At 47.6% G+C, this 21,583-nt stretch overlaps 2 protein-coding genes across 5 annotated transcripts in view; both read left to right on the plus strand.

The window, feature by feature from the left end:
• Positions 1-13,702, plus strand: LOC131733787 (dual specificity protein kinase CLK2-like). 4 transcript variants are annotated; one of them, XM_059021235.1, is made up of 14 exons: positions 13-141; positions 1,356-1,503; positions 1,823-1,995; positions 2,559-2,784; positions 6,036-6,141; positions 7,028-7,094; positions 7,673-7,789; positions 8,021-8,187; positions 8,784-8,878; positions 9,281-9,410; positions 9,533-9,615; positions 10,062-10,145; positions 10,712-10,798; positions 11,193-13,702. In XM_059021235.1, exons 3-14 carry the CDS (start codon positions 1,823-1,825, stop codon positions 11,388-11,390), a joined length of 1,533 nt encoding a protein of 510 aa, XP_058877218.1. In that variant the 5' UTR covers positions 13-141; positions 1,356-1,503; the 3' UTR covers positions 11,391-13,702. The 4 variants fall into 4 exon arrangements, with proteins under 4 accessions (XP_058877217.1, XP_058877219.1, XP_058877220.1 ...); XM_059021234.1 differs by lacking the exon at positions 1,356-1,503 and having other exon boundaries at positions 1-141; XM_059021236.1 differs by lacking the exon at positions 1,356-1,503 and having other exon boundaries at positions 1-141; positions 9,284-9,410.
• Positions 13,703-17,276: 3,574 nt separating this feature from the next.
• The window catches only part of LOC117965068 (complexin-3-like), a 4,823-nt gene continuing 516 nt past the window's right edge, over positions 17,277-21,583 (plus strand). Inside the window, exons 1-4 of the mRNA XM_059021239.1 lie at positions 17,277-17,483; positions 17,948-18,842; positions 19,243-19,330; positions 20,005-21,583. The exon at positions 20,005-21,583 is cut by the window's right edge and continues 516 nt beyond it. Of these exons, the coding sequence (XP_058877222.1) occupies positions 18,679-18,842; positions 19,243-19,330; positions 20,005-20,202 (450 nt within the window). The 5' untranslated portion in view covers positions 17,277-17,483; positions 17,948-18,678 and the 3' untranslated portion in view covers positions 20,203-21,583. The remainder of the gene's footprint in view (positions 17,484-17,947; positions 18,843-19,242; positions 19,331-20,004) is intronic.

Raw genomic sequence — 21,583 nt, forward strand, 5'->3', positions numbered from 1 at the left:
GCAACACGCACGCAACACGCACGCAACACGCACGCAGGGAGACAGAGAGAGAGATTCTGAGGGGGGTTGGTTTCCAAATTCAACAACACCGCCAAGACGGATTTCCTGTGGGATAAACGCACCGGGCTCGCTGCAAAAACGGTAAACAAAACAGACGTATATATATATATATAGATACAAACAGATGTATATATATAGAGAGAGAGAGATACAAACAGATATATATATATATGTGTGGCGGCGGCGGCGTTAGAAAGTACCCGGCGATAGTCGGTGTTGTGTTTGAAGTTAAGATGGCGGCGGTTATCACTGCGCGCCAGCCAAGCAGTCCTCGGCGAAATGGCGGAGAGTAAAATACTGATTTCTTATGAGAGTAGAGAGGAGTTACCATCGTGAGCAAGGTTTGAAAACCGATTCCATTTCATTTAACGGCTGTCGCGGTCTTGTTGGTCTTTCCACACAGGAATACGGTGTTTGATTCTCTCTGTAACCCACGTAAAAATACACACGCCCGCTGAAGTGTGATAATAAATAATAAATTGTCACGACACCGCACGTATTATTGTTATTATTATTATTATTATTATTATTATTATTATTATTATGATATGCACACACAGGTCGTTTTGGCACGAGTTCTCATCAAACACCATTAATATAATTAGGATATCATTTGTTTACCGTTGACGCTGCATTCTGTTATCGATAAAACTGAAACTAAATTATAATTGTACAGTGTAGTGAGAAGACGACGGTGTCCTTCTAAACTTTTGAAACCTCAATATTATTGATCACAGTCCGCTTACCGTGCGTGTGTGTGTGTATAGATAGATAGATAGATAGATAGATAGATAGATAGATAGAGTGGGCTCAGTTAATTAAAGTACTGTTTCCTTGCTGCACGACACAAGCTGGTTTTACCCTGTTGCGAGATTTGCATCCCCTCTACCTGCAGTAGTTCATTTATATAATATAATATCATTTGGAATTGACATCAGCCGTGACTGAGTCACTCAGACTCCACGCTGCAGTCTCTGTGCGTGTCACCGATGCGGTTTAGTAGCGGTGTCCTGTGCAGGTAGGAAGGTTGTGTGTCGTTGCGCTCGCCTCTTCTGACATCAGCACTGCCACTGTGAGCACAGCAACCAAAACAAGCCTGGATGTGAATGCTTCTGATTCTTCCTGAGCTCTGCCGGTGATTGAAGACGTCATTCATAGAGAGGCATGTTTCATAACCAAGAGGGAAGGGATGGGGAAGAAAGCTGATCTATGAATCTACAGTTATGAACAGAAACAAGGTTGTATATGCTGTGGTCTGAAGCGGAGTTAAACATGAAGCCACTTTTTGTTTTCAGGAGCATGTGGTTTGAAAGGAGACCCCCAGGAGACCTAGTTTGAGGTTTGCTGTGTCAGACCCCCAAGTCTCCCTGCCTGGTGTGCCGCGCAGCGCCCTGAAACCTACAGTCTCCTGAAACCAGGCTTCGTGTTCCCTCAGCTTCAGAGGTTTTGTCGCTGTGTAAACAGCTGCTGTGTTTTGCTTGAAAGCCAGTGGAACCGGATTTAGCAGCTGAACCCGCAGTGTTCCACCCTGCAGCGTTAAACAGGATCACACTGTGCTGCCTGTGCTCTGTCCCGTGCTGCCTGTAGCGCAGAGCTACATTGTTATATATATAATGTCCGGATTGTTGTGATACAGCACGGTTGCTTCATGAATTGTCTGTGTGAATCTGCTTGAAAGCTGACTGGTTTGTTTCCCAGGCTTCGTGTTCGTCCCTAGAGGTTCTCAGTGTTCAGTCTCTCTCTCTCTCTCTCTCTCTCTCAGATGCCTCTCCCGAGACGGCTCCGCTCTTCGGAGCGGGGGAGCCGGGACAGCTACCACGACCGGTACCGGAGCCGCAAGCACCGGCGGAGACGCAGCCGGTCCCGGTCCAGCAGCAGCGAGAGGGAACGGAGAGGACACAGGCATGAGGACAGCTTCCACCTGCGCTCCAGGAGGTCAGGACACACAGAGACACTCGCACACACAGAGACGCACGCACACAGAGACGCACGCACACAGAGACGCACGCACACAGAGACGCACGCACACAGAGACGCACGCACACAGAGACGCACGCACACAGAGACGCACGCACACAGAGACGCACGCACACAGAGACGCACGCACACAGAGACGCACGCACACAGAGACGCACGCACACAGAGACGCACGCACACAGAGACGCACGCACGCACACTCACACCACACGCACACTCACACCACACGCACACTCACACCACACGCACACTCACACCGCACGCACACACAGAGACGCACGCACGCACACTCACACCGCACGCACACACACAAACACACACACAGAGACGCACGCACGCACACACACACAAACACACTCACACACAAACACACTCACACTCTGTGAATAATGACAACTAATTAATTCCGCTTTCAAATGACACTTGCCTTGTTACGTTTCTGTTCACCCGACTCCCCCAGCTACTGATGGCTTTAAAAACAGATAAGTAAATAACGGCAACCTTTCTCCTTGCTCCCTCAGCTACGATGACCCGTGTGTGGCGCGGCGGGCGTACACCCGGCGATACTGCGGCAGCTACCGGCGCCAGGACTACAGCCGGGACCGGGCGGGCCGAGGAGGCGGAGGCGATTACGAGGAGGAGTTCCCTTCACAGCGCCAGCAGCCCTACCACAGCCAGCGCGCCGCCAGCAGGTGTAAGCACAAACACAGGAGGCATAGAACCAGGTCTTATAGTGCGTCCTCATCGGTGAGTCTGTGCTGCCCCCCCACCCCCCACCCCCCCCCCCCACAGCACAATAACCTCTGTCTTCTATTTAACACTCTTTTTGCAGCTCCTGGATTCGGTAAGTAGGAAATCACCTCCTCCTCTCTCAATTAATGAATTCATGTATTGATTGTGTTTGTTTTTTTTGTGAGTATGTGTGTATGTACATATATAGATAAGTTTCGTGTTTTATTTTTAAGTCTCTATTGCAGGGCGTGGTATTTCGTCTTGCTGTTTGCAGTAGTAATGTCAGTTTGGGTTGACGTTTCTGATCTGCCGTGCTGTGTAGTGTTTTATTTATTATAATTAGTGTTATTATTGCTCTGTAGTCCGGCTCTTCGCATGCTCCGCTATATCGCCCGTCGACAGAGAGACAGTGAGAGAGTTTCGAACCCTGTGCTTCGCTGCTCTTGGTTCCCGAGGGACACGACTCGTTTGCGGAAGTTCGTTTTGTCGACCTTGCATCTTTAGAATGTACATTTAGAATGAATCCTGGAATGTTACCTTGGCAACGAAGTCCACGTTTAGCGCTAATCAGAGTTTTTGAGACCCGGTTTATGTTGCTCAGTAAGGATCCTGAAAGCATCTGTGATTTTTATAATAGATGCACTATATTTATTTATTTTAAACCCCGTTTTCGGGTGAAACCCACTTCCGGTTTAGAAGTCTGTCCTTTTATCGTGTTTTTAAAACCCAGTTAAGCCAGCTTGCTTCATACTGGGAATGGAAAGGAGGGTGTCTGGTCTGTAGGTTCATGCAGATCAAGGCTGGAGAAATTTGCTTGCTGTGCGGCTTCCGTAGAACTCAATACTGTCAGTTCAGTTGAGCTGAACGGTGGTGCTTCTAAATGTTAGCGCTGGGTTAAGCGAGGCGTCTCTCTGGTTGATTTCTGTTGATTTCCCGAGTTCAGGATTCAGGGTTAGAAATCTGTATCGTCTATTAAAAGCCCCAGTGAAGACAGCTTATACTTTCTACAGAGAAAGGAGATGTGAAGATCCTGAGAGCTGCCAGCTGTCTCTGACACGGGCTCCATCTTGAGAAAGCTGCAGGAGACAGATGAGAGAGGGGAGGAGAGGGGAGGGGAGGGGGGGTGTTTCTAAACATAAGACTGTAGCGTGGGCCAGCCCCCTCCCCTCCTCCCACCCCCTCCTGCACGGTGTTCATCGCAGGCCCAGTCTCACAGGAGGAGTGGAGGGAGCTCTCTCTCTCTCTCTCTCTCTCTCTCTCTCTCTCTCTCTCTCTCTCTCTCTCTCTCTCTCTGTGCTTCTCTTGCCATACTGTATGCTTTGGGAATGGGGAAGCACAGCACACTGTACAGCACTTGCCTGCAGTGTATCTGTCGGTGTGTTGTAAGTATATCACGGGGCTGTATGTTCGGTGACTTGGGTTTCAATTGAGAGGAGAAGGAAAGACAGCTTGAAGATTTTACTGTTGTGAATAAACTGAAGCTCGGCTTTTGGATAATATTGCTGTTTTTATTTTTGTATATATTTATATTTGTTCTACTATATTTAATCCAGTAACAGTTTTTAGCTGCAAGAACTTCTGATTGTTTAATTAAAGGTGTAGTGCTCCTGTTTGTGCTTTTTTTTTAAATATATATAATTGCTTTTGACCATATTTAAATCGGATTTTGATCGTATGTTTCCACTAAAATGTAGAAGACAAACGCAAAGGTGTAACTCGTAACCACCTACTGCTGAAAGCTTTGGCAAGTAGGTACCGAGGAGCGAGGCTGGGAACAAACCATTTCCCCCGGTCTGCTTGTGAGAAAACAGCGAGCGTGCAAACGGGACGCTGCCCCTTTAATTAACAGAGCTCCGCTCCGGGATGAGCTGTCTGACTCATCGGAGAGGAAGCCGGAACAGCGGCCAAAATACTGGGGCATCTCTCCCAACAGCTGCTGTTATGATTTAGCACCCTCCCTACCCCCTACCCCCTACCCCCTACCGCACCCCTGTAGAGACAGTAATGACAGCAGCTTTATATTCATGATAATGTTAATAATATTGAAGTAAAATCTGGTCTGTAGGTTTCATGCAGATCAAGGCTGGAGAAATTTGCTTGCCGTGCGGCTTCCATAGAACTCAATACTGTCGGTTCAGTTGAGCTGAACGGTGGCGCTGGGTTAAGCGTCTCTCTCCTGCAAAAAATTAAAACGTACATATGACTGATAAATGGTCTTCAGTGACAGCACTGTTTTTAGATGCTGTGCAGAAACCCTGTGTGTGTGTGTTTGGAAATTCAGTATCTTCTAATAATATCTGATTTGACTTTGTGGTTAGCCGAGTACAGCTGGCAATCTTCACAGACAGGGAAGCAGCGCTTGTGGGAGCACACGCTGGATGTTCACACAACACCTGTGGAATTGCATAGCTTGTATATCATCACGTGCTGTATAATCAGCCTGAATTAAACTGAAGGGGTCACAGCAGTTTGTTATGAAATCAGGTGAAGGGAATTTGCCCAGCCTTGACTAATTATTATTATTATTATTATTATTGTTAGTATGTATTACAGTAGTGACACTCCGCAGTGATTGAAACGTGGTGGGCGTAGTTATTTCCAGATGACCTTTTCTTTTTTAATTTCCTGAATGTGTTCTGTTTTTATATTCACTACACTCCCTGGACCCCCCTGTTTTGAAGTGGGGGGGTTCATGTGTTTAAGCTCAGTGTCTGTGTGCTGTACAGGCTGTCTCGAGTGGTCTGTGCAGGCAGTATCCATCACAGCAGGCAGCTGCCTCTCTTGAGGGAGGGAGGGAGGGGGGCGGGGGGGGTGATGATGCAGTCGGGTAAACTTGAATTAACTTGCAGGGTTTTTGGTGAGGGTTGGGGGTGGGTTGTGGAAACAAGAAACCTGTTTTGCAGTTCTTAATAAATAATAACTGAGATTGATTTTTATTTTTTCTTTAATATTTATTTCCTCTGTTTTTTATTTATTTATTTATTTATTTTCTTTTATTTAAGAAAAAGGAAAAATAAGCACAAAAAGAAAAACCAAAAAAAAAATAAAAATAAAAATCGAACTGTGATCTTTGACATTGTTCCCTTCCAATATCCCTATCGTTATATATTCCTGTGTGCCGTGATATGAATTGGCTGTGGGGAAAATCAACTCCTACCACTACTGCTACCGCTACTGCTGCTGCTGCCTCTGCTCCAAACTACAACCCACCACTGCGATTGCCCGAACCCCTAATGGTTTGCCCCCCCCGTGGCTGTGCCCTGCAGAGGAGTGGACACAGCAGTGGCCCAGGCAGGACACGGGCGCAGAGCGTGAGGGATGACGAGGAAGGGCACCTGGTCTATCGTTCCGGCGACTGCCTTCAACAAAGATGTACACACAGCCAGATCCGTAACATTATAACATTTCAGTGCCTCTGTTTTAGGGGGTTTTTTTAGGTTTTTTTTAAATTTTTTTGGTTTTGTTTTTTTATGAGAAGGGATTTTTTTTCCCCTCCTCCCCCCCGCCACCCCCCCCCCCCCCCCCCCCCCCAATCTCCCTTCCAAAATAAAAGAATCAGCGACAGTTTTTTTTTTTTTCAATAGGAATTATTTAGGAATGAATTAACCTGTTTGCTTTTTTTTGTCTATTTGGGTCTCCTTGCTTATTATTATTATTATTATTATTATTATTATTATTATTATTATTATTATTATTGAGAGTATTTGTTTTATAAGAAAACGTATATAAATATATAAACCATTATAGACACAAATCCTGAAATTTTCACTTGCCTTCCTTCCTTTGAATTTTTAAAAAACTTCATTTGACCAATTTTTTTAGAGCATTTTATATCATTTTGATTTGAAACAAAATAAGAGAACTGATCGAGCCCCCCCCCCCCACCTCCCCCAAGGCAGATGGTATTAGAAGCCGTCTGATTTCTTCTATATTCATTTTAAATGCATTTATTTTACTCTTAAGAGAATGTGGCCCGTATTGCAATACTGTATTTTCATATTATTGAAGAAAACTGAGTCTTGAAAACAGCACTTGGTTTTTTTTTTATCTGTTTAGGAGGGTAGGGCTTGTGTAATATCTATATATATATTCCTGCTTCGTTCATTATTGTGTGCGCCTGTCTGATTTGATCTCTCTCTCTCTCTCTCTCTGTCTCATCTTTGATGCTGCTGTTAGCGCTGTGTGGCTGCTCTTCGCCCCCCTGAGTCTCTAACCCCTCGGTTCTCTCTCTCTCTCTGTCTCCCCCCCCTTGGTTTAGATGAGATTGTTAGCACTCTAGGTGAAGGCACCTTCGGGCGGGTGGTGCAGTGCATCGACCATCGAAGGTAAGTCCGCTTCACAATCACTTGGCAAGTTCATAAGCTGATGTTCGGGGGCGGGGGCGGGGGCGGGGGCTGCCCCTGCACGCGTTACACCGTCTCCAATCAGAGTTGGGTTGGGGTCGATTCCTGTTTTTCAAACCCATTTTAAAATGAGCTGGGAAATTCATTCGGAGGACTTGATATCGTAAGAGACGTGAAGATTTACCACCGTGATGCTGCTAATTGCAGTTTTAATGAGTGATGATGTGTCGGAATTGATTAAGAGGGAATGGGAATTTTGATAATGAAAATGGCTGGATTGAGCAAACATGTAATACAGCTTGTGAAACACGCCTGCAGCTGGTGAAACACGCCTACAGCTGGTGAAACACGCCTACAGCTGGTGAAACACGCCTACAGCTGGTGAAACACGCCTACAGCTGGTGAAACACGCCTACAGCTGGTGAAACACGCCTACAGCTGGTGAAACATGCCTACAGCTGGTGAAACACGCCTACAGCTGGTGAAACACGCCTACAGCTTGTGAAACACGCCTACAGCCTCTGCTCTGCTTGTGATAGTTTGCTGGCTCTGTCTTGCAGGGGCGGAGCGCGAGTGGCTCTCAAAATAATCAAGAACGTGGAGAAGTACAAAGAGGCAGCGCGACTGGAGATCAACGTGCTGGAAAAAATCAACGCGAAAGACCCAGACAACAAACAGTGAGTGTCGTACGCCAAGAGGAACGTTTTAAATGTGTCTGTTAACCCGGTAAATGCTGTGTGAGGACACACTACTTTGTAATTTTGTAGTTAATGGATTTATTTGGTTTTGCTGATTTTTTTTTTTGTTTTTTGTCTTGTCTCTCTGTCTCTTCCCCTCTCTCTCTCTCTCTCTTCCCCTCTCTCTCTCTCTCACACTCTCTCACTCCCTCCCTTCTCTCTCCCCTGCAGTCTGTGTATTCAGATGTTTGACTGGTTTGACTATCACGGGCACATGTGCCTCTCCTTTGAGCTGCTGGCTCTCAGCACCTTCGATTTCCTCAAGGAGAACAACTACCTGCCCTACCCCCTGCACCAGGTCCGCCACATGGGCTACCAGCTGTGCCTGGCCGTCAAGTGTGAGTCCTGAGCCGCCTATTATTATTATTATTATTATTATTATTATTATTATACAGTGATTAGAACGCCTACACAATCTCCTGGCTGCAGTCTCTTTTTGGGGGTTTCCTGTTACCAGTACAAATTGTACTGCCAGTAATAAGCCCCAAAGGTGTGTGTGTGTGCGTGTCTATATCGAAACGTTAGGATGTCTCTGGTTAGGATGTCTCTGGTTTAGGATGTCTCTGGTTAGGATGTCTCTGGTTAGGATGTCTCTGGTTAGGATGTCTCTGGTTAGGATGTCTCTGGTTGGGATGGCTCTGGTTAGGATGGCTCTGGTTAGGATGGCTCTGGTTGGGATGGCTCTGGTTGGGATGGCTCTGGTTAGGATGGCTCTGGTTAGGATGGCTCTGGTTAGGATGGCTCTGGTTAGGATGGCTCTGGTTAGCATGTCTCTGGTTGGGATGTCTGGTTGGGATGGCTCTGGTTGGGATGGCTCTGGTTAGGATGGCTCTGGTTAGGATGGCTCTGGTTAGGATGGCTCTGGTTAGGATGGCTCTGGTTCTCTGGTTTCTCGGCTGTGATGTTTTTTTGTTTGTTTTTTGTTTCTTTGCAGTTCTCCATGACAACAAGCTGACGCACACAGACTTGAAACCAGAGAATATTCTCTTTGTGAACTCCGACTACACCATCACCTACAACGTGGAAAAGGCAGGTCCACAGTTTTTCAACTTGTCGGTTTTTGGTTAAGTATACGGGGAAGCTATACAAAGCGGCGGTGTGTAATTCAGTATGTTAACGGAGCATTGTTCAGCAGCTTTCATTAAGTTAGATTAAGTTAATTCTAGAGGGTGATGCAAAACTTTTGGTCAAAGTTGTATGTTCTGTATGATTTAACAGTTTCTCTCTCTGTCTCTTTCTGACTGTGTCTGTCTCTCTGTCTGTCTCTGTATCTCTCTCTCTGTCTCCCCCCTCTCTCTCTCTCTCTCTCTCTCTCTCTCTCTCTCTCTCTCTCTCTCTCTCTCTCTCTCTCTGTCTGTCTGTCTGTCTCTCTCTCTCTCTCTCTCTCTCTCTCTCTCTCTCTCGCTCTCGCTCTCTCTGTGTTCTCCACAGAAGCGCGACGAGCGGACAGTGAAGAACACCGCGGTGAGGGTCGTGGATTTCGGCAGCGCCACGTTTGACCACGAGCACCACAGCACCATCGTCTCCACCAGGCATTACAGGGCCCCCGAGGTCATTCTAGGTACGCAGTGTGGCCCTTCGCTGGGTCTCTGAGGGCAGTGGCTCTCAAACCTCAGAAGTGAAATGAAACGAAAGCAGCTGAACAGTAGTATTATTCTCTGAACATGTCACGTGTCGTTGCAGAGCTGGGCTGGACCCAGCCGTGTGACGTGTGGAGCATCGGCAGCATCGTGTTCGAGTATTACCTGGGCATCACGCTGTTCCAGGTGAGCGGGGCGGGGCGGGGGGGACCCTAGAACAGAGCTGCTCCATTCCGCACGTGATACAATCCAGTCCAGGTTTTCATTCCCAAGCTGGCGCTGAAGCAGTTCATTGAAGCTGCTGACTGATTCAGGAGCTGCTTCATATGAGAGGGAGGGAGGGAGGGGCTGGGACCAGCTGATGACCAGGACCCAGGGAGGGAGGGAGGGAGGGGCTGGGACCAGCTGATGACCAGGACCCAGGGAGGGAGGGAGGGAGGGAGGGGCTGGGACCAGCTGATGACCAGGACCCAGGGAGGGAGGGGCTGGGAGTTGCTATTCCCTCCACTGAGTCTTCAGACCTCCCATGCTAGCCTTGGGAGGGGTTTGGCTAGCCAGACCCCGGGTGTGATTCAGCCCCGAGGCCCGGGATGAGAGAGAGAGAGGAATAAACAAACCCCTGTGTTTCACAGACTCATGATAACAGAGAACACCTGGCCATGATGGAGAGGATTCTGGGACCGATCCCGTCCAGAATGATCCGCAAGACCAGGCAAGTGGCTGCGCTAATAATAATTAATTTGGTGCCATTTTAGGGTTGCTATTATTATTATTATTATTATTATTATTATTATTATTATTATTATTAACCCTTTCCTGCAAAATCTTATTTAATCATATCCTGATGTAACATTCACTATTATCTGCTGTATTATTGAATTGTGGTTTGTCACACTTGAGAATTATTGTATTTCTTGCTCTTATTGTATGAATTGTATTGTAACACTTGAATGTATTTGTATTTGCTTGCGATTGTAAGTCGCCCTGGATAAGGGCGTCTGCTAAGAAATAAATAATAATAATAATAATAAATAAAAAATCAGAGTCGGATGCCATCCCCCCCCAATATAAAGCAATGAAAAAAATCATCAGTGAAAAATGCATTTATTATGTATCCAAAATAACTTTTTATTATTATTTTTCAGCTGTTTTCAGTATTCCGTGCTTGAGGGTTCACACCAGGGTTCAGTTGTGTGTTGGATCACTGTGCTGTGGATGGGATGGGATGGTAACTCGATCTTCTCTCTCTCTCTCTCTCTCTCTCTCTGGGTCCCGCAGGAAGCAGAAGTATTTCTACCACGGCCGGCTGGACTGGGATGAGAACTCCTCCGCGGGGAGATACGTCCGAGAGAACTGCAAACCACTGCGGGTAAGAGACTGGCTCTCTCCATGCGTGAGGGGTGTCTCTGTCTGTCTGTCTGTCTGTCTGTCTGTCAGTGTAAACTCAGAGCAGTGTCTGTGTGTGTCTCCCTCCCTTTCACATTTCAGTTAAAATGGTCTGTCTTGTTTTAACTCTCCCCCCTCCCTTCTCTCTCTCTCCCCCCTCCCTTCTCTCTCTCTCCCCCCTCCCTTCTCTCTCTCCCCCCTCCCTCCTCTCTCTCTCTCTCTCTCTCTCTCTCTCTCTCCCCCCTCCCTCCTCTCTCTCTCTCTCTCTCTCTCTCTCTCTCTCGTCTCTCTCTCTCCTCCCTCTCGTCTCTCTCTCTCTCTCTCTCTCTCTCTCTCTCTCTCCCCTCTCCCTCCTCTCTCTCTCCCCCCCCTCTCAGAGGTACATGCTGTCAGAGGCGGAGGATCACCACCTCCTGTTTGATCTGATTGAAAGCATGCTGGAGTTCGAGCCCTCCAAGCGCCTGTCCCTCGCAGACTCCCTGAAGCACCCCTTCTTCAGCCCGCTGCGTGGCCCCGGGGCCCCCGAGCCAGCCGGAGCCAAGAACTGGGAGGGGGGCCGGGACATCAGCCGATGACCAGGACCCTGGGAGGGTGGTGGAGATGCCGGCCGGTGACCAGGAGGCATGGACTCTGAAACCCCCTGCTAGCCACCTCACCACCCAGGGCTAGCCAGACTACGAAACCCCCTGCCAGCCACCTCACCACCCAGGGCTAGCCAGACCATGAAGCCCCCTGCCAGCCACCTCACCACCCAGGGCTAGCCAGACCACGAGGCCCCCTGCCAGCCACCTCACCACCCAGGGCTAGCCAGACCATGAAGCCCCCTGCCAGCCACCTCACCACCCAGGGCTAGCCAGACCATGAAGCCCCCTGCCAGCCACCTCACCACCCAGGGCTAGCCAGACTACGGGTGGCCAGTGGCTCCACTGCTTTGATTGGCTCAGTGGGAGTTGTGGGTGGAGCAGCGGGTTTAGCAGAGAGTGATAAAAGACTCGATCACCTGAACTTCCTTATTTCACGTGCAGTATTAGTTTGGGGGTGCAGCGGGGAGCAGCGAGACCCTGCCTGTGTGTGTGTGTGTGTGAGAGAGAGAGTCGGCTGCAATGCGAGGGCTCCACAAAGACTTGAGTTTTAACAATCATGAAATCTGGAAATTCTCGCAGTGAAGCACAGAACACACGGACGTTGAACTCTTGTGAATAATCATAAAACCTGGAGCCAGCCAGAGAGCGCAGTGTAGTACAAGAGAACTTTATTATTATTTATTATTATTTTCTTCTTGTTTTCAGTGTGCCGTCTCTCTCTCAGTCTTCACAGCGTGTCTGTTTTATAAATCCTCTCTCTCTCTCTCTCTCTCTCGCAGTGTTGATCCAGCTCTGTGTTTTGATCAGAACAAGTACAGAGAGCACCAAAACGTTGACATCACCTGGGGTTTTAGGACGGAGACATGATTAGAAAAAACAAAAACATGTGAACATAATTTAGATATTTTATTTTAACATCGTGATATCAAAAGAAACTACAAAATGATATCGCAAAAAATAAATATGAAGTCTGCCGGAAGGAAGCCATCACAGCCGAACAGTATTTCTTGTTAGATTTCAAAATGTCACATTTTTCAGTTTTTCGTTGTTAAGTATTTCTGGAAAACTATACAAAGCGGTGGGGGTGTAATTCAGTATGTTGAGGGAACGTTATTCTGCAGCGTTCGTTGGACTTTAGGAAGCAGAATCACTTCATTCTAGAGGGAGATGCTAAACCTTTGGCCTCACAGTCAACCGCAGCACACACAGTCCCAGCCACCCAACGAGCCAATCAAAGCCTTGGAAAACTGTGTAGAGGGGTGGGAGGAGTCGGGAACAGCTCATTGCTGCTGTTACTTTGCCGTCCACCCTCCCTCCTCTCCCTGTGTGTCCATGTCTTATCTGTTCCTTCCATCTTTCCTCCTCCTGTCCCTCAGATTCTGAAGAGAGGGGCGAGGACAGGCTGCTGGGGAGGGCAGGAGGGTATATATATATATATATATATATGGAAAAGCAACAATTTAAAATACTTGTATATATTGTATATATGAAACGATATCAAGTACAATTCAAGTTGGTCTTTTTTGTTTGTTGCTACGACTGTGTTTATTGCCGATGTTGAAGATTAATGATTAATTCTTTTGGGGGCGGGGCGGAGCGGGGGGAGACATTGTGGTTAAAAATAAGATATATATTTTATATAAAAAAAAAAAAACACAAAAAATGACATGCAAGCCGGCAATATTGAACCCCCCCAACCCCCCCCCCCCCCCAAAACAGTCTTCTCTACGGCATGGTGCTCCGAGGGGGGGGGGGGTGCAGGGAGTTCAGGGGAATTTAAATGAGGATGATTATTTTTTGTTGTAGGATTTTTTGCTGGTGCTTTTGATAAACCGTTTAATTTAGACTCCTGTCCCGTCAACAGCCTCGTGTGGGCGCCCTCTTGTGCTGCTGTGAGGAAGCCCAAGAGAAACTAGTCCAGCTCGCACACAGACTGAACAATCCTGTGGGGGGGGGGGGGGATTCTTATTGTAAATAACAAGCCTTGTAAATGTTGTCTGGGTTTGGTTGATATCCATGTATTATTATTATTATTATTATTATTATTATTATTTTAACGGTTTAATGAGCGGACTCTGAATACTGACTCGTGCAAAACTATCCAGCTGGCCTTCCTGCTGCCTCCACCCTGATCTCATGATTTATTTATTGTTTTGTCATGCTGTTCTGTCGGAGGGCTGGGGCACGGACACGTGTGTGTGTTTGTATGTTTGCGTGTGTGAATGCGTGGGCGGAGTCGTCTCATTCTGTCGGATGTTGGGTTTCATTGTTCAGTGTTTTATAATAAAGAAACTTTATATTGATCCTGCCGACAAATGAAATGACCTTTTATTTTTTGTTGATGTACAGCAGCTGGGTTATTTTAAAGCTGGTCAGAGCAGTGGGTCTTTCCATTTGTACCTGTGTTGTTTGTGTTTCTGTGTTGCTGGCGTGTCTGCCTGTATTGAGTCTTTCTAGTGTCTGTATCTTTGTGACTTTCTTGTGTCTGTGTCTATCCGTATTGTTTCTGATCTGTATCTTTGTGATTTTCTATCCTGTCTTTTGTGTTTCTGTGGGGCTGGATTCGGATTGGGAGGGCTTTACTGGGATTCACTCACACACACTGGTTCAGAACCACCGGTCGAGTTTGGATTCCTCGTGTGGAGGTAAACGCCAGTGAACCTCGTCTTTACAGACCGTTCACCGCAAGCAAACCCGGGAGCTCTTCTTTGAGCCTCTCTCCTGGGTGGGTGTGTGTGTCTGCACTGACGGGCTCTGTGCTGGGCTCTCTTCTTTGAGTCTCTCTCCTGGTTGTGTGTGTGTCTGCACTGACGAGCTCTGTGCTGGGCTCTCTTCTTTGAGTCTCTCTCCTGGGTGTGTGTGTGTGTGTCTGCACTGACGTGCTCTGTGCTGGGCTCTCTTCTTTGAGTCTCTCCTGCGTGTGTGTCTGCGCTGACGAGCTCTGTGCTGGGCTCTCTTCTTTGAGTCTCTCCTGCGTGTGTGTCTGCGCTGACGAGCTCTGTGCTGGGCTCTCTTCTTTGAGTCTCTCTCCTGGGTGTGTGTGTGTCTGCGCTGACGTGCTCTGTGCTGGGCTCTCTTCTTTGAGCCTCTCTCCTGGTTGTGTGTCTGCGCAGACGTGCTCTGTACTGGGCTCTCTTTGAGTCTCTCTCCTGGGTGTGTGTGTGTCTGCACTGACGTGCTCTGTGCTGGGCTCTCTTCTTTGAGCCTCTCTCCTGGTTGTGTGTCTGCGCAGACGTGCTCTGTACTGGGCTCTCTTTGAGTCTCTCTCCTGGGTGTGTGTGTGTCTGCACTGACGTGCTCTGTGCTGGGCTCTCTTCTTTGAGCCTCTCTCCTGGTTGTGTGTCTGCGCAGACGTGCTCTGTACTGGGCTCTCTTTGAGCCTCTCTCCTGGGTGTGTGTGTGTGTGTGTGTCTGCGCTGACGGGCTCTGTGCTGGGCTCTCTTCTTTGAGCCTCTCCTGGGTGTGTGTGTGTGTGTGTGTGTGTCTGCGCTGACGGGCTCTGTGCTGGGCTCTCTCTGTACTGGGCGGCTGCACAGATTACAGCAGCTCTCCACAGTGAAGTGACTCCCTCTCACCCGACTGCAGCTTCAATGAGAGTCCGAGAAGCGAACAATATAAGAAAATCCACCCGCTGGAAGCCTTGTAACCCTTTCAAGCACGGCTCCATCACTGGACAGATTAAAACAAAAAACTCACAGTGTTTAAACAGGAAGCTGTGGACACAAGTCTGCATAGAATCTTAGGATTGAGACACTTTAAAAAAAAAAAAAACAAAAACAACTATGAATGTAATTTTTATTTAACATCATGTGATCAAAGAAACTACAAAATTACATCAATTACATTCCAGCCGTAACAGCAGAACAGTATTTCAGGAGAGATTGTGAAATGTTGCATTTATTTACTTTCTGTTTGTTTTTGTCACTTTTTTTCGTTCAGTATCTGGAAAACTATACAAGGAAGCGAGTGTGAAATTCAGTATGTTAACAAGGGAACATTATTCAGCAGCTTTCATTGGACTCTATGAAGCTGAGGGAGTTCATTCTATATAGAGGGGGTGGAATTCAATATGTTAACAAGGGAACATTATTCAGCAGCTTTCATTGGACTCTATGAAGCTGAGGGAGTTCATTCTATATAGAGGGGGTGGAATTCAATATGTTAACAAGGGAACATTATTCAGCAGCTTTCATTGGACTCTGAAGCTGAGGGAGTTCATTCTATATAGAGGGGGTGGAATTCAATATGTTAACAAGGGAACATTATTCAGCAGCTTTCATTGGACTCTATGAAGCTGAGGGAGTTCATTCTATATAGAGGGGGTGGAATTCAATATGTTAACAAGGGAACATTATTCAGCAGCTTTCATTGGACTCTATGAAGCTGAGGGAGTTCATTCTATATAGAGGGGGTGGAATTCAATATGTTAACAAGGGAACATTATTCAGCAGCTTTCATTGGACTCTATGAAGCTGAGGGAGTTCATTCTATATAGAGGGTGTGGAATTCAATATGTTAACAAGGGAACATTATTCAGCAGCTTTCATTGGACTCTATGAAGCTGAGGGAGTTCATTCTATATAGAGGGGGTGGAATTCAATATGTTAACAAGGGAACATTATTCAGCAGCTTTCATTGGACTCTATGAAGCTGAGGGAGTTCATTCTATATAGAGGGGGTGGAATTCAATATGTTAACAAGGGAACATTATTCAGCAGCTTTCATTGGCCTCTATGAGTTCATTCAGGGGGATGTAAGTCCTTCGGCCCTGGTGTGTCTCTTACACACACACGCATCACACCAGACGAGCACAGATGGGCTTGCAATGATAACAGCCATCGCTCCTCTCTTATCTGAACGTCCCTGAGACGTCCTCTTATCTGAACGTCCTTGGCCATTGTGGTGACCCTGAAACACCATGATTTAGGGGCTGACCTGTCGACAGACTCGTTCTGGTAATGGTGTCCCCGTCTCAATGTCCGACCAGTAACCCCTTCAGTGCCGATTCTAAAGCCCTGGTCAGCTTTCCTTTCAAGTGGGACCGGCGGTAATGTTGTTACAGCTAAAAAGGTAAGAACTGTCACTGTGCTTTATCACACTGTGCGGTGCTTTTACTATGGGACACTTTTATAAGGGTTAGTTTACTTTTTAAATATGCCAAACCACACCTCTGCTTTACAATGCTTCCCTATGCTTTCCCAGACCTCTCTGTGCTTTACAATGCTTCCCTATGCTTTACCAGTCCTCTCTGTGCTTTACAATGCTTCCCTATGCTTTACCAGACCTCTCTGTGCTTTACAATGCTTCCCTATGCTTTCCCAGACCTCTCTGTGCTTTGCAATGCTTGCCTATGCTTTACCAGACCTCTCTGTGCTTTACAATGCTTGCCTATGCTTTCCCAGACCTCTCTGTGCTTTGCAATGCTTGCCTATGCTTTCCCATGCTGTCACTGTGCTGTGTCACACTTTGCTGTGTTTTTACTACAGCGAGGGCAGCGGCTGCGCCTCACGGCTCTGTTAATGCAGCTGAATCTGTGCGCACTTCCTGACGGATTACACGGCTCCGCACCTGCCTCTGAGAACGAAGCACGGCACACAACAACGCAACCCTGTGTGTGTGTGTGTGTGTGTGTACTGGGAACACAAGACAACACACCTACACACTCACTAACACAACCCTCTCCTGGCCTGTGTGTGTTTCTTTCTCTGAGTATTTGTCACTTTGTGTCAACTGTGTGTTAACAATAAAGTATTTTACTGGACATTTTTAATTAAAAAAATTCTCAGACTACCCCCCCCCCCCCCCTTAAATAATGTGCTCTAATCTAATCCCCAATCTAAAATCCATGGCCCACTGATCCCAGCTGAAAGGATTTGGTCTGGGCCCCCTAATCCACTCTGAGTACAGTCTGGAACACCAGCAGTGCAACCCCGGAGAGAGAGGGAGAGAGAGGAGCAGGGACCAGACAGGCAGACCCACCGATCACACTCACAGAATAACCACGACTGTATCGACTGCAGGCTGGAGGATTCGTCTGCTCACAAGGAGTTTCTACTGCCCTGCATGGACTACTCAACCCAACAGGTGAGCACTTCTCTGTCTCTCTCTCCGTCTCTCTCTCCTCTCCCCTCTCCCTCTCTCTGGTAGTATGTTCTGTTATTAAAAATACATGGACATCTCCATGCTAGGTTATTATTAGTTATCATTAATGAGTCATTCAGCAGACGCTTTTATCCAAAGTGACTTACAGAGACTGGGGGGGGGGAGGTGGGTGAGCTATGCATCATCAACAACTTGTGCTGCCATTGCCCCTCAGTGTAATACAGAACCATTGCCATTGTAGTGCCCCTGTCTGTCTGTCTGTCTGTCTGTCTGTCTGCGTTGTCACTGCAGATCATTTGGGAAGGGGTTAGTTTATTCTCCTCATGCACGGCTGCTATAATAACTTCCTTGCCTAACATCACAACCCTGTTCCCTGTTTCTCTGTCCTTTATTTCACGATCGCTGGTCGTGATTTCTATTTTTTAAAATGTTCTCTTTCCTGTCAGGATCCACAACCCTCCTTCTGAGAAGCTGATCTGCAGTGAGACAGTGAGAGTGTGTGTGTGTGAAAGAGAGACGGGAGTGTGTGTGTGTCTGTGTGTGTGTGAAAGAGTGAAGGGAGTGAGACTGAGTGTGTGTGTGTGTGAAAGAGAGACAGAGGAGTGGGACAGTGAGTGTGTGTGTGTGAAAGAGAGACAGAGGAGTGGGACAGTGAGTGTGTGTGTGTGAAAGAGAGACAGAGGAGTGGGACAGTGAGTGTGTGTGTCAGGGGAGATACAGAGCGGTTTATACTGTACACACATAGTGATCACTGAGTGAGTTAGAGAATTCCTAGTGTCTCAGAGTGTCAGTGCGTCAGTGATCAGTGTCTCAGCGTCTGAGTGTCTCAGTGTCTCAGTGCCTCGGTGTCTCAGTGTATTAGTGCCTCAGTGTCTGAGTGCCTCGGTGTCTCAGTGTCTGAGTGCCTCTGTGTCTCAGTGTATTAGTGTCTCAGTGTCTGAGTGTCTCAGTGTCTGAGTGTGTCAGTGTCTCAGTGTCTCAGTGTATTAGTGTCTGAGTGTGTCAGTGTCTCGGTGTCTGAGTGTGTCAGTGTCTCAGTGTATTAGTGTCTGAGTGTGTCAGTGTCTCAGTGTATTAGTGTCTGAGTGCCTCGGTGTCTCAGTGTATTAGTGCGTGCTGCGGTGTGCTAGCGTGTGTTGGCGTGTCTCAGGCGTGTCAGAGCGCGTGTGTGTTGGTCATGGCTTCGATGGTAAAGTCTGTCCTCGGGGCTCCGATCAACCTGTTCTCGTCGTGCCTGTCTCTGGACGGGAAGGAGAGGGAGCAGCACAGCGCCCCCCGCAGGCAGACAGGCAGGACCGCGGAGGAGCAGCGCAGATACCAGGAGGAGCTGGAGGAGGAGAAGTGAGGCTCAAGATTATCAGAGGAGGTCTTTATGCACGATCTGTGCAAGAACACAATCTATCAGAGAAGGGTTCGGGTTCGGGGAATATCGCGCAGGAAGGGTGGGGGGCTCTGCAATGCTGCAGTGAATCCAGCTCTGCTCCAGGCTCGGGGGTGTTTATTGAGACGGGCACAGCAAGGTAAAGCTGCACACAGTCCACTGACCGGGGGGTGGGGGGCTCTGCAATGCTGCAGTGAATCCAGCTCTGATCCAGGCTCGGGGGTGTTTATTGAGACTGGCACAGCAAGGTAAAGCTGCACACAGTCCACTGACCGGGGGGTGGGGGGCTCTGCTCCAGGCTCGGGGGTGTTTATTGAGACTCCTCTGTTCTTATTAACACACTCTGGCGTTTCTGCGCAGGAGGAAGCGAGTCGCTCACTGTGAGAAGAGGAACAGAGAGCGAGCTGCCATGAGAATGCACTTCCGTCACAAATACCAGCTCGCGCAGGTCAGTCCCGGAGAACCCCCCCCCCCCCCCCCCCCCTGCCCGACCCCAGAACCCCGACCCCCGACTCCCGACCCCCCATCTGCATGTTTGTTATTTATCTTGTTATTATTATTATTATTATTATTATTATTATTATTATTATTATTATTATTATTATTATTATTATTGATGCATTTAGCAGACTCCTTTATCCCAGGCGACTCACACAGGTGTCACAGGGCAGCACAGGGTTACAATGCAAGCTTCATATTTAAATACAGTGTAGTTTACAGCAAGTGCAAATAATAACACTACTAGAATACAATATGAACTAGGATGCTATGTATAATAATAACACTGCTAGAATACAATATGAACTAGGATGCTCTGTATAATAATAACACTACTAGAATACAATATGAACTAGGATGCTATGTATAATAATAACACTACTAGAATACAATATGAACTAGGATGCTGTGTATAATAATAACACTACTAGAATCCAATATGAACTAGGATGCTGTGTATAATAATAACACTGCTAGAATACAATATGAACTAGGATGCTGTGTATAATAATAACACTACTAGAATACAATCTGAACTAGGATGCTCTGTATAATAATAACACTGCTAGAATACAATATCTAGTAAACTCACTAACTCCTGTACCCCCCCCCCCCCCCCCCCAGAATGCCAAGGATGACAACCACCTGAATGCAGTGGGGGGGAAGGTGGTGCTCCCCCGAGAGCTGGCTGCAGTGGTACGCTCTGAGGTGCCCCCAGCCCAGGAGCGGGGGTTCAGTCTGTTTGGTTCGTTCCAGGAGCTGGACTTCAGAGCGTTGAGAGAGTCGGCACAGAACAGCTCACAGCAGTGCAGTATCATGTAGAGACCCTGTGATACACACACACACACACACAGCAGTGTAGAGACCCTGTGATACACACACACACACTCACAGCAGTGTAGAGACCCTGTGATACACACACACACACACACAGCAGTGTAGAGACCCTGTGATACACACACACACACTCACAGCAGTGTAGAGACCCTGTGATACACACACACACTCACAGCAGTGTAGAGACCCTGTGATACACACACACACTCACACAGCAGTGCAGTGTCATGTAGAGACCCTGTGATACACACACACACTCTCACAGCAGTGTAGAGACCCTGTGATACACACACACACACTCACAGCAGTGTAGAGACCCTGTGATACACACACACACACTCACAGCAGTGTAGAGACCCTGTGATACACACACACACTCTCACAGCAGTGTAGAGACCCTGTGATACACACACACACTCTCACAGCAGTGTAGAGACCCTGTGATACACACACACACACTCACAGCAGTGTAGAGACCCTGTGATACACACACACACACACTCACAGCAGTGTAGAGACCCTGTGATACACACACACACTCTCACAGCAGTGTAGAGACCCTGTGATACACACACACACTCTCACAGCAGTGTAGAGACCCTGTGATACACACACACACACTCACAGCAGTGTAGAGACCCTGTGATACACACACACACACTCACAGCAGTGTAGAGACCCTGTGATACACACACACACTCTCACAGCAGTGTAGAGACCCTGTGATACACACACACACACTCACAGCAGTGTAGAGACCCTGTGATACACACACACACACTCACAGCAGTGTAGAGACCCTGTGATACACACACACACTCTCACAGCAGTGCAGAGACCCTGTGATACACACACACACTCTCACAGCAGTGTAGAGACCCTGTGATACACACACACACACTCACAGCAGTGTAGAGACCCTGTGATACACACACACACACACTCACAGCAGTGTAGAGACCCTGTGACACACACACACACTCACAGCAGTGTAGAGACCCTGTGATACACACACACACTCTCACAGCAGTGTAGAGACCCTGTGATACACACACACACTCTCACAGCAGTGTAGAGACCCTGTGATACACACACACACACTCACAGCAGTGTAGAGACCCTGTGATACACACACACACACTCACAGCAGTGTAGAGACCCTGTGATACACACACACACACTCACAGCAGTGTAGAGACCCTGTGATACACACACACACTCACAGCAGTGTAGAGACCCTGTGACACACACACACACTCACAGCAGTGTAGAGACCCTGTGATACACACACACACACACAGCAGTGTAGAGACCCTGTGATACACACACACACACTCACAGCAGTGTAGAGACCCTGTGATACACA

This window comes from Acipenser ruthenus, unplaced genomic scaffold (genome assembly GCF_902713425.1).
Source record: "Acipenser ruthenus unplaced genomic scaffold, fAciRut3.2 maternal haplotype, whole genome shotgun sequence".
Taxonomy (NCBI): domain Eukaryota; kingdom Metazoa; phylum Chordata; class Actinopteri; order Acipenseriformes; family Acipenseridae; genus Acipenser; species Acipenser ruthenus.

Coding starts and splice junctions, on each gene's coding strand:
- LOC131733787 (XM_059021234.1), top strand. CDS start 1,823: ATGCCTCTCCCGAGACGGCTCCGCTCTTCGGAGCGGGGGAGCCGGGAC. Junction 6,142..7,027: donor CGACTGCCTTCAACAAAGAT/GTACACACAGCC, acceptor CCCTTGGTTTAG/ATGAGATTGTTAGCACTCTA. Junction 10,146..10,711: donor TGATCCGCAAGACCAGGCAA/GTGGCTGCGCTA, acceptor TCCCGCAGGAAG/CAGAAGTATTTCTACCACGG.